At 39.8% G+C, this 12,598-nt stretch overlaps 1 protein-coding gene across 4 annotated transcripts in view; it reads right to left on the bottom strand.

Moving 5' to 3' along the window:
- Nucleotides 1-4,585: 4,585 nt before the first annotated feature.
- The window catches only part of MET (MET proto-oncogene, receptor tyrosine kinase), a 135,146-nt gene continuing 127,133 nt past the window's right edge, over nucleotides 4,586-12,598 (bottom strand). For all 4 annotated transcript variants that reach the window (XM_068669532.1, XM_068669530.1, XM_068669531.1 and 1 more), the window contains 4 exons: nucleotides 11,518-11,627; nucleotides 8,131-8,296; nucleotides 7,105-7,241; nucleotides 4,586-6,955 (listed from right to left, as the gene is read on the bottom strand). In XM_068669532.1, the coding sequence (XP_068525633.1) occupies nucleotides 6,745-6,955; nucleotides 7,105-7,241; nucleotides 8,131-8,296; nucleotides 11,518-11,627 (624 nt within the window). In that variant the 3' untranslated portion in view covers nucleotides 4,586-6,744. The remainder of the gene's footprint in view (nucleotides 6,956-7,104; nucleotides 7,242-8,130; nucleotides 8,297-11,517; nucleotides 11,628-12,598) is intronic.

Genomic DNA, 12,598 nt, shown 5'->3' with positions numbered 1-12,598 from the left:
TCTGTGGTACGTAATATTGGGTGGATATTTGTACATGGAACCTCCATATTGTGATGCCTTCTGGTATTGTAAAGATACAAGACAAAAAAGGAGGATGAGATACTTGGTAGATCAGTTCTGGTGAATGAAAGAACCCTCAACTACTGCAGAGAATTCAGTAGTTTCTGCCGGATAACATAAAATGAGTTTGCTTGGACTCTTTCCCAACCACTTCAGTTTTGATAAGAAACAAAACCTATTTCAAGATGCCCAGAACAGCTGATGGAAGACAATTCCATTCATTTACCCAAGTAAGTCGGCAGATTTATTCTGATGGCTTATTCTCTTAAAGATACGACAAAGAATGAAGCATATTTTAAAACAAAACAATTTACTTTGTAAGTTTTTGATGGTCTTAGAAAAACCCTGCTGCTATAAATTGATGTCGAGATACCTAGCAAATACATTTTATACTTTTGCGTGTTACAGCCATGCAATTATATTTCCAGGTTATTATGGGGTAAACTAAATAGTCACAAAACCAAGTAGAAATATGCTTCTCAAAGAGGTGAGTTTGTTTTCATCATTTCAGTGAAATGATTGAATGCTCCTGGAGTCTGCGTGGGCCTGACAAACCCTTTTCCTCTTCCCATTGGATTCAGAGCTGATGTTCAAAGTTCTGGCAACAGCTGGAAGTGTTTGGTGCTTCAGAGGTGTACGGAGGACACAGGCAGTACAGTTCTGGGACATTTGTACGGTTACTGAGCTGTTGACCTCCCAGGGAAATACTTCTAAAGCTGTTACGACTGTTGTGGCCAGGCGGCAGCTATGGTGCATAGGCAAGGCTGGCAATTTGATAGAAAAGCTAATTTCAGTAGATATGTTTCCAGTAGCTGACAATGAGTGAAGAAGCTATTCAGATAATTACACTTCTCTACAAAATGCAAAAGTTACATGGTTAGAGTGTTTTTAACTTTCTGAAGCTGCTTGTCCATCCTGTAGCTGTAACCTCTCTACGTGTAAGAAAACCACTAGCATATGTTTGGGTTGGATGTGACTCATTCCTTGTTATGTCCCGTTTGCTGACTAGGGTATACATGTTTTCAAATTATTGCATGTGTTTGCCACAAGTTTCACACCATATCTACATTTCTATATTTATGAGTTCCACCAGGCTGCAGCTCAGCTGTCTTTCTCAAATATTTTTTTTTTTTTTTTTGTGAGCCACAAAAAAGATAGAGAGTATAGCACCCATGTCTGAAGTCCTTTTTTTTCCTCACTAATTGAAGTCCAAACTGTATTTTTAGTGTCTCTCTCTTTTTTTTTTTTTTTTTTTCAAACTTATGAAGTATGCCAACAGCCCCAGTGAGCTGTGAACTCGTGGCAGCTGAGGCGTCCATGTTTGGTCATGCACCCTAAAGATTTTGGCAGGGACACTTCTTACATTGTGAAGGAGGACATTCAGCTGTCATCTACACCAGAGAGGGGATCAACGTGTGCTTGGTGATTAGAAATCTGGCAAGTATTAATACACAGCATTTGTAGAAACCCATGGGGCCTCCAAGGCCCAAGCAAGGACGACTTTTCTGTTAAATTGTCATAATGGATGTGAGAAGACATCCTGCAGACTCTGACGAACCTCCTAATGGCACCAGGCTGTGGCAAAGTACTTACTACCAAGAAAGAAAAGCACAAGAAAACGAGGTTAAATAAGTCACCCTTCTTTAGTGCCTCCCAAGAAAGAAAAGAACAAGAAAATCAGGTAAATATGTCACCCTTCTTCTGTGTTCTAGCATGGGTTGTACAAACAAAACCCTATCAAGTCTGATAGTCTACAGTTTCTGGCTATATTTACTTAAATCCCTAAATACATCCCTGCTCCTTTGTTGAGTCCCATGAGGCTCCTGGTCCAGGCCTGTCTGCTGCCCAGAGGCTTTCTGTGCTAATTTCAGACCCAGGAAGGATGGGATGACATGACAGAAGGAGGAAAAAAAACCTGGATTTACCTCTTACCCTCCCTCTAGCCCCAAATAAACCGAGAAACCAAAATCATGGCCTGCTCATGGCCTGCTCATGGTCCGAGCTGCCCCAGATGGCCTCTCAGCCAGGAGGGCCTCCATGGGCTGCCCTGGCCTGGCCTTCAGCCTCCCCGGGGCACAGCATGGCATGAGGAGCTTGCCAGCTCCAGAAGGAAGAGCACCTCAGTTGATGGTCACGTCAGCCAAAGAAGCGTCGCTCCTTGTGAAACACAAAGCAAAATTTGTTTCTCTCGGTCCCTCGGGAGGTCATGGAGTGGCGGCACGTGCTTGACCTTAATCAGGAAGACAGCCTTTTAGAAGTGATTTCACCTCTAGCATTAGCAGGTGGATGGCGGTTTCAAAAGGCAAATTGACTGATAACGTCCAAGCACACTGCTCCCGGGCCAGATACTGCTCTCGGCTGTGCTGGTGTCAGCTGAATCAATCAAGTTGCTCTAAGTTCTCCCTGCTGCTTATGAGATCAGGATTTCTTGTAAATGTTTTTACTAGCAGATCTGGCAAAACACTGAGATTTCCTGTGTCTTTCTTCGATGCTCGGAATACTTAGTTCATGACCTATTTGTTAAAAGAAATGGAAATCGGAATGTCTCAGGAATACATGTTCGGTTTAGTAAGAAAAAAAAAAAAGAAGGATTTGTATTTCATTTATCAGCTTTTACCTCTTCCTGGGACATAATGTTATAGCTTAATGCCAGAAATGAGATTGTTGAAAATTATTTTGATGCTATTTTACAGCTGATCACCCATACTGCTTCTGTAACAAAGTTGTAATGTACCTTTCCTCTTTCTTTGGTTACATAAGGCATGTAAGTCCGCGCTGCATGACTGTATTTAACATGATATATAGAAAGTAAGCAATATGTAAAACTTTAGCAAGCCAATTATACTGTGTACCATTTTGTTTGTTTTTCTTTTTTTCTTTTTTTTTTTTTCTTCAAAACCTTTAATATTGTTGAATATATTAAAACCCCTTCCTTAATATAGGCAAATTGTTTACAGTGGTTGAGTTAGCAATGCACCCAAACTTTTGATTAAAATCAACAGCATCATTTCTGTGGGGTGAGGATGTTCCTCCCTATCCCTCCCTATCTCTTGGCTTATGCATAGGATATCCCTTATGTAACTTTTTGGTCATGGGCCATATCTACTGTTAATATTAATGTCAGGGGACTGCTGCCAGTTTAAGTCAGAGGCAGATCTGAAGCAGGGTGTACCTGGTATAAGCAAAGTTACTAGGATGAGAAACTGAGCATGGGAAACTTATGATTCTGTTGACTCTTTCAAAAATACAATATATAGCATCTCTTAAAATCAAGTCGTAATCAGAGGAATGTGTTACAAATCTGGTATTTAAGTTCAGACCATCATTTTGCTGTGCATTTTTCTGTTTTAGATTGAAAACCCTGATATTAATAGCAGACTGCAAGATAACCTTGGAAAGGTTTTACTGACTTTTCAGGGAAATCCTGAAAAAGTGCTGAAAAATAAATTGGATGTAAATAAACAGAATTAAAAATATCAGAGCATTTAGTTGCATTGGGCTTGTGACACAACAGAAGAACTGCTACTTTCAACGTGTTTTTTCCCCCAAATATTTTAACATTTTGAGGTGAAACCAAGCATATGCGTTTTCTGTTAATAAGGAAAAGTAACTGGAAAAAATGTGGTTTCCTTGATAATTTGAAATTACAGGAGCATATAAATGCTGGTTTTAATCAGTTGAGACTTTGTGCACCAGACTATTTCAGAGTGAAGTAAGTATAAAATGCCACACAGGTAAGCCATGGGAGGAACCAGCTCTTAGTCTTGTCATGTTTATGAGTCACACAGGGCACTGAACGTTGCAGTGTTTGTGGGTTACTGGCTCGAAATTCACTTTACAGAAGTGAATTTGTGAGTTCAATGGGAGATCTGTAGTCTGACTGAGGAGAAGAGTGGGGCTGACTCCTGTTCTTCCCAAAGAACTAAGACTCCTGGAAACTAGAAAGCCTCCTCTCTTCAGGTGCCACAGATACCAAGCACCTCGTAGAAATGAAACGCATGATAGATGACCATGATCCTCATAGCTGTGATAGGTTCAGATGCACTTTTGTGCTTGAAGTTCCTTGTGGCTCATGACTGATTAGGGAGCCTGGACACTGAACGTGAACACTGTCATTCATCCATCCTTGGGCTAAGCAGCTACTCTTTGCAGTGCCTACATGAAGAGCTTCAAATGTCATCCCCAACAGTACGTGCATGAAGAATTTTAAGGCACTGCGTGGGTGCAGCCTGTGAATAGGGAAGAAACTTTCCAACCAAAGAGACATTGCCAAAATTGTTCGCTACAGTATATTCTGCACTTTTCTCTGAAGCATACAGTACTGGGCTGATGAACCTGTGTGCTTGATTTATTGGAGTGCTCTCCATATTTTGAGGTTTCTTAGTTTTTCCTCTCTGTTGCTCTCACACAGTTCCATTGGTTGCTATTCTCATCTTAGTCAGAAAAAAAAGTACAGACTTTTATCAGCTTAATGGTCAAATGTTAACAGTAATAACAGCACTCAGAGCATAAAGTATTACAATAATTCATTTTAATAACTTGTTTATTAGGTCATAACAACAACTATGAACATAAGTACCATTCAGCTCTTCTGCAGATACATGAACTTACTAACATCAAATCTTAACCAGAATCACGTATTCTTACAGGTGTCCCAGACACAACATTAACTTTATTAAGCAAAAGTTCATAAATAGTAAAAATGTCCTCTGTTTCACATTGCAGCGTTCCTCAAGCATGTATGTACAAGTCTGGAGTATCTTCTCCAAATCTATGTGTCATAAACTTCCTTAGCTGTTTTAACAACCATAGAGATGATTTTTTTGCCTGCAGCAAAGCCTTTTGTCCTTGAGCAATCTACAATTAGTATTGCTCTCAGCAGACATGAAAGTTTGTTTCTGAAATGAAAGTAGTGATGAAACACAGTACAATACTATCTGCTCGTAGTTTGCCTACACACTCTGGCCTCATTATAAATCTTTCTGTTATAACATTGTCTCCCAAGAACAACATATCTCCCTTATATCAGTTCTTTATCCACACTACCTCTCTTTGAAGATCTTAAAATGGTTGGCTTGAAGCAACAGAGATATTATACTTAGGGTGGAGTGTGTTTGCAGTCAGTTATCTTCCTTTTTAATATTTACACAGTATTTTAAGGTTGCTACAATTTATGAATCATGTATGTTGACATACGTTTTCTGAAATGTTCACAGTGCAGTATTTTGTGGCCTAACCAAACCTTGTAAATGTCATTAAAAATAAACTTTTTTTTTTTTTTAATATAAAAATAGAATACTTTATGTGTTTACACCAACAAACCCAGTTCTATCCTATACTAAACAAGCTATACAGTAGTATGCACAGAATTCCACAGGAACAGAAATGACATGTGATGCTTGCCCTAAAGCTATAGTACTCCCCTCTAATGAATGAAAGTTTCATTTACTCTCTCTCTCTTCATTTTCCTTCTCTTGTTAAAATGTAGAAATAAAAGTAGGTATCATAATTCACTCAGTTGTGTGATCCAAGAAGAGGTTAGGGGGCCTAAAGCTGTTTTCTTCTTTTGATCAGTCTTCTAGCTTCTTAGGGCTGGCATGAAAAAATTTTCAACATGCCTGCTATGGCACAGTCTTCTTAGGTCAGGGCTGGCTGCAACACCTCCACTCTTTACTCACCTTTGGCAGCAGCTCCACCCAAGGGTAGGTGGCACACCTTCAGCTCCTTTGCTGTGTGACTCACCAGACAGCAGCTCCGTATAGTAGCCAGCCTGCCTGTCTCCTCTACCTCTCTAGAATAATGCAGCCCATGTTACTACATCCCAGGGATTATCCTGGCATTTAATATGGATGTCTTCAAGTTTTTAGTCTCTGAGAATAGTTACTTTACTGAAAGAGTTGGAGGCTTTGCATTTTTTTTCAGTGAGTGATCCGTCAATATAGGCTGTTGCTCAAGTGGTTGAACGTTGGAATAAAGTTGACACTAGGAATGCTTTAAGCTAGATGCTTTTCTGCTCATTTTATGTACCGTCTGACTACATAAGAGGACTGGCAAGGCTGACATGCTTATTTTACTGTGCACAAATTCTTTGATATTAATTTCTGCTGTTGAAGACATTTACCATGAAGCTGGCTCTATTGGCTGTTTATCTTCTAAGAAACCTAGTTAATATAGTGCAAAATTCCAAAGTTTGGACTGTGTGGGAGGAAAATATATTTTAAAACTCTTGTAAGTATCATTGTTTGTCTTAGCCTTTTGTGTGAAAACCATTTCTGCACTGCTCATTATCCTAAAGTACATGCAACAGTAATAGTCCTTCCAGCCTTACTGATTGGTATTCTACATTCTTCTTCATGGCATTAATGAGGAATCTTTGTTCTTGGGTCCGAGCACACATTAATGAGAACTAGTGAGAACTAGCTCTGGATGGTAGCAAACAACGTTTCCATTTGGTAAATTGATGCGGTTGTCCAAATACTTGGAAATTACTGTGATGGTTTACAGAATCCCATAGCCTTAAACAATACGATATCACGTCCTTGTACTAGTGCAACTTGGGCAACAACATAAACATGTGCAACAGTGTTCTCACAAAGACCGGGCAGTAAAAACTTGTGGACAAAAGGTTTCATTTTTTCGTTCATACAACTATGAATCGATTTTCCTCTATTTTAGACATACCCGTCATGTGTCTACATCCATGTCTGTATTGTCTTGTGATGATAAAAGAGAAGGATAGGGAGCAATGCACTTCACGTTGACGTAAGTAGCATTGACATGAACGTAGTGTTCCCCAATAAAAGTGGAGAAGATTGTTGATATTTTTGAAACAAGTTCAGAAAATGCTGGACGCATCTCAGGTTTTGGATGCCAACACTTCAGCATGACTTCATACCTGCCATTCAAATAAAATAAGTGTTCAGTTATGAAATTATGTAAAAAAGGAAAAACAAAACAAAACACACATTTTTTTTTCCCCCACAGTCTCAGTTGCTCTAACATCAGAATCAGCAGCAGTTGCAGAAGGTTTTGCAAACTACTTACAGTGGATCAGGGCAGTATTCAGGTTGTAGCAGCCTTCTTCCTTGCAATAAGTAAACAGTTATATCGAAAGAATTTACATCAGGATAAGGTGGTGCCCCTCTTGTCATAAGTTCCCATAACAACACCCCAAAGGACCACTAAGAAAACAAAGAAATAAATAATAAGTGATAGGGTTGGAGAGCTTTACATTCCAGTTTTAGAACATAGTTTGACAGATTTAAGTATTCAAGTGCGTTGGTTTTCCTTTGAGAAGTTATTTTACTGCATTCAGCTTTCTTTTAAGTGGGCTAATAAATGCTGTAGGGACTTGAGGAGCCACTTAAATTAGAGCCAGAGAAACTCAACCAAATAAAAGAAAAGAAAAGCCTATAGGCCTACTTAGCTGGTATAAATTGGCAGACCTCTTTTGAGGTTAGTGGAGTGCTGCCAATTTACATGATCTGATGATCTGACTAAACCTGTGCAAATACATACTGAGGAGAGTATATGTGGTGAAAATTCTATGCATCACAGGCTAATTTGAATCTGGATTGAAAGGAGAGCTAAAATACAAAGTGATCCAGCCAACTAATGACTTCAGCTTATAATTTTTTCTTCATAAATGGACAGGTAATACTTGAGATTGCTGTAGGCAGTCAATAGCATTTATAAAGCAACTAAGGACTTTTTGAGAACTATTACATTCTAAGGGTGTCAAAGTTAACCTGCTGTTTTGTCAAGCTTTCCAGAGCCCCTCCTATAACAAGGTTCAGCTCCAACTTGGCTCCTGGGAATGTCCTTAGTTTCCCTTGGAGTGCGATTAAACTCCTAATTCTTTCCTGAGTAGTAACAGATAATTAGGTCAACATCTTGTTGCTTTGTGATTGGGACAAATGCCTTTTCTGGTTATAAAAACAGTCGCCTATTGTTACATGAACTAAAGTTAAATTCAAATAGAAGTTCTGGTTTGGAGTTAGTCCATTCTTTAAATGCTAGAAGGCAATATGAGAGACATTAATAGGTGATACAAATATGTTTGTACATTACCACATCTGACTTTGTTGTGAACTTCTGAGTTTGTAAACTTTCTAAAGCCATCCATTTCACTGGCAGTTTAGCTCCTGTTTTATTGTGCACACTGTAGTATTCTTTATCATAGACATCTCTAGCAAGACCAAAATCAGCAACCTTGACAGTGAATTTTTCATCCAACCTGGAGAAATGACAAAAAGTATTATCTTCAGCTGAGCAGACAGTATTTACAATGATGGCAGATTATAAAGACTGACTTGCATTTTTGATACCGTGACTTTGGAAGGCAGTATGTTGTCTTGGAACTATTAACTAATATTACAGTAAAACAAAAAGTGCAGCAAAGTATATTTGATACCCATTTAACAACAGTGAATGAACTTGGGAAATTATTGATACTGTTTTGATAATACAATTCAAATTACAGGTCTTTTGAAACAATTGTTCCATAGAAAAAGATCTTTGCTAATAGCCTATACATCCTGTTTAAGTGCTACATCATTTCTTCCACAGCTGTTTCTTCTCCTGTATGCTTAGAAAACTCTCATTTTTATTTCCAAATCAAAGTATCACCTTTCCTATTCACTTTCATTTTGGATAAGGAAGATCATTATCATTATCTCAGTGACTGCCCACATCTAATGATGTGGTCCTGTCACTAAGGACGTGTTTGTTGTCTGTACTGAAATGGGTACTGGGAAAGAATGGTGGCATAAAGCAAATTCTGCTGGGGTTACAACTCAGCCATGCTGCAACATGTCCCTAGCATTGGTCTTCCTAAGCTCAGTGTTTGTTCTGATAAGCAGCATCATTGACAGAAAAGAGCATGGGTGTTAGCATGCTTAAACCTATCCTTCATCATAAGTTTAGACCTAGCTACCACAACCGCCTGTTTTGGTCTTTACAGACTCACACAACCACAGAATGGGTGAGGTTGGAAGGGACCTGTGAAGATCACCTAGTCCAAAATCTCTCCTCAAAGCAGGGTCAGCTGCTGCAGTTTGACCAGGATCATGTCCAGTTGGGCTTTGTATATCTCCAAGGATAGAGACTCCAAAACCTTTCCGGGTAGCCTGTGCATGTCTTCAACCAATCTCAGAGAAAAAGAGTTAGAAGAATCTGGCTACAGCTTCTTTATGCCACCATATCAAATATTTACACATATGAATAATCCCCCCAAACACCATCCAAGCCTTCTCTTCTCCAGGCTAAACAATGCTACTGTTTTGGCTTTTCCATTTAACCTTTCCCTGTCTTGAACTTCATGAGGTTTCTGTTCGGCCAGTTCACAGAATTTACAGAATTTCACAGAATTTTCTAGGTTGGAAGAGACCTCAAGATCATCGAGTCCAACCTCTGACCTAAAACTAACAGTCCCCACTAAACCATATCCCTAAGCTCTACATCTAAACGTCTTTTGAAGACTTCCAGGGATGGTGACTCCACCACCTCCCTGGGCAGCCCGTTCCAATGCCTCACAACCCTTTCAGTAAAGAAATTCTTCCTAACATCTAACCTAAAACTCCCCTGGCGTAACTTTAGCCCATTCCCCCTCGTCCTGTCACCAGGCACATGGGAGAACAGGCCAACCCCCACCTCGCTACAGCCTCCTTTAATGTACTTATACAGAGCAATAAGGTCACCCCTGAGCCTCCTCTTCTCTAGGCTGAACAAGCCCAGCTCCTTCAGCCGCTCCTCGTAGGACTTGCTCTCCAGGCCCCTCACCAGCTTCGTCGCCCTTCTTTGGACCCGCTCAAGCACCTCGATGTCCTTCTTGTAGCGAGGGGCCCAAAACTGAACACAGTACTCGAGGTGCGGCCTCACCAGAGCCGAGTACAGGGGGACGATCACCTCCCTAGCCCTGCTGGTCACAGTGTTTCTGATACAAGCCAGGATGCCGTTGGCCTTCTTGGCCACCAGAGCACACTGCTGGCTCATATTCAGCCGACTGTCCACCATCACTCCCAGGTCCTTCTCTGCCTGGCAGCTCTCCAACCATTCCTCTCCTGTTCTCTGGCCTGTTGAGGTTCCTCTGAATGGCACAAAACATTTTTTTTTTTTTATTGATATAATAACAAAACCAATACCAATGAATCATAGAATCATGGAATATCCCAACTTAGGAGGGACCCACAAGGATTACCAGGTCCAGCTCCTGAAGGGAGTAGGAGGGAACCCTTATGGGTTGTTGGGAGGGCACTTTATGACATAGCTGCTTCCTGCACTTCTTCTAGGATAGTGGAATATAGTCCATGGGGACTATACTTGCATCCTGGTTTTCTTTCTGACGGATATCACCCTTGTAACAGGGGCTGTGCTTCTGAGCACATTTTCCTCTCATGTGGTAGCAGCTATCCAGTCTCTGAAGTACTGAGCCATATAAAAGCAGCCATTCAGTAGTCAATATGAGATATCCTGATAGCTGATAGCTGATAGCTGTTACTTTTTCCTGCAAGGAAGAGACAGCATGTGAGAGGGAAGTGTCCTGTTGCTACTCCTTGGACTTAGTTGAGATGAAACAGGACTCTTATTCAGTAACCCCATTTGTTCTTTGTTCTTAGGAAACCTGAAAATCATGTTGGTTGCTATTTTTTTGCTCCCTAGAAAAAAAAACAACAGCAGCTGCAAGGAAATTTTCTTTTCCAGAAGCTGTTCAACTGCGTGTGTGCACACTTTGAAAAAGCATAAGAAGCCTAATGTTGCCAGTGAAAAACCTTTTTGCAGTCAGAGTTCCAAATTATCATGTTAAAAATAAACTCCATCATTTAGTACTGTATCTCATTAGTTCACAACATAGGTGATGAATCAGCATAATACTCTTTGCAACTGCTGTATCAGTTAGTCTTTTTGTGAACTGTCTGGCTACCCAGAGACTAGTAAGATTCTTTGCATACTCTTATTTTTTAATGTAAATTTGTGTGCACAGTTGAGACAAAGTAAACTCATACTTATGTAATGAAAAATTACTGTCAAGAAGTCTCACCATTGTTTCTTTGTATTCCTGTTTTTCTCACAAAGTTCCCTACTGCTAGGCGCGGCAGCAGAGACGTGCTGCTTCTGAAGAGGTTGGGTGGAAGCACAGCAAGTTGAGACAACAGCAGTTTAACTTCCCTAAGGAGATGCCTTTTAAATTCTCTAACCAATGGTTTTGAGAGACTCCACTTTCACCTCAGCTTTTCTTATTTCCCACACTCAAAAAAGCTTATGTGCAACAAGTGAGCCTTTAGCAAGCTGAGTAGCTCATCAGCATGCAAGACAAACATCAGTGTAATTGTGGAACAATGAAAAAACTCCGGTTTGACTAAAAAAGAAGATCCTGGAAACTATTATTTACCTCATCTCACTGTTTGTATCACACAAAAGAGTGTGATAATGTAGCTAGAAATAGATGTTTATACTTACATACAGTTTCTTGCTGCCAAGTCTCTGTGCACAAACTTTTTGCTTGCAAGGTATTTCATCCCTTTTGCAACCTGAAGGCCAAATCCAATTAAATCTTTTACCGTTGGGTTCTGTAAAATATAAACATTCATGATATAATGAATGCAGAAACCCAAAGAGCAGGCTTTTTTTTTTTTTTTTTTTTTTTTTTTCTGTAACTTTCAGTTTTTGACTTGCCTATCTTGTCAACAGAATGATTGAGACAAGTTGGTGCTCATAGTAAAACTGGCCTAAGTTCAGTCAGGTTCTTACATCCAGTGAGGAAACACTTGAAGAAATCAACAGAACTGAAAGACTCCAGAAGAGTGGAGTTTGCAGCATAAGCAGCATTACCGCATTACCTGGGCTGGGAAGCTGAACAGTTTTCTGAAACTTCAACATCACAGCTGATATACAGAATTCACATTTGTGAACTTAGAGCATGTAACTCAGTAGAAGTTGCTAACTGTGAACTTGCAGCTCATCAGCTGGAAATGGCCAGAAAGGAAGGCAAAATATTTGGGACAAAATAAGTGCAAGCTATCATCAGTACGATGCCATGGAAAAGGCGAACGAGACTTTAGCAGTTTCCAGGGAAAGACTGGTAATCCTGCTGGTCTACAACACACTGGTGGGACCTTACAGAAAATGTTAAATATAGAAATAAATATAAAAATAAACCTGTAATTCTTTTATCCAACAACATGACCTGTTATGTAACAGTAAGGTCCAACAGATTATTGCTGTGTTGACATTGTTCCATATCCTTTCCTTCTGTGCAACAATCCTGTTCTACTGTGGTTATTTTTCTATTTATTTCAGGGAGCCCCATGACACTATGCACAGATAAGGTCTCTGGTGCTTGCAGAATGAAATAAGCTCAAAAGGGAAGAGGTACCTACCTTAGAAAGCTTAACGCCGCCAACAATTTTTCAAAATGATTTTTTTTTTTTAAATAAATTATTGGCTATTGTTGATTGTTATCAATGGCAAAATCCTGTTGGCTCAGAAGTTATTTTATAGTGCCCTACCATTGCAAAATGAGCGAAGAGTACAGTATAAA

The sequence above is a fragment of the Anas acuta genome, chromosome 1 (genome assembly GCF_963932015.1).
Source record: "Anas acuta chromosome 1, bAnaAcu1.1, whole genome shotgun sequence".
In the NCBI taxonomy this organism is placed as follows: Eukaryota; Metazoa; Chordata; class Aves; order Anseriformes; family Anatidae; genus Anas; species Anas acuta.
This window is presented reverse-complemented; position numbering and strand designations above follow the sequence as displayed.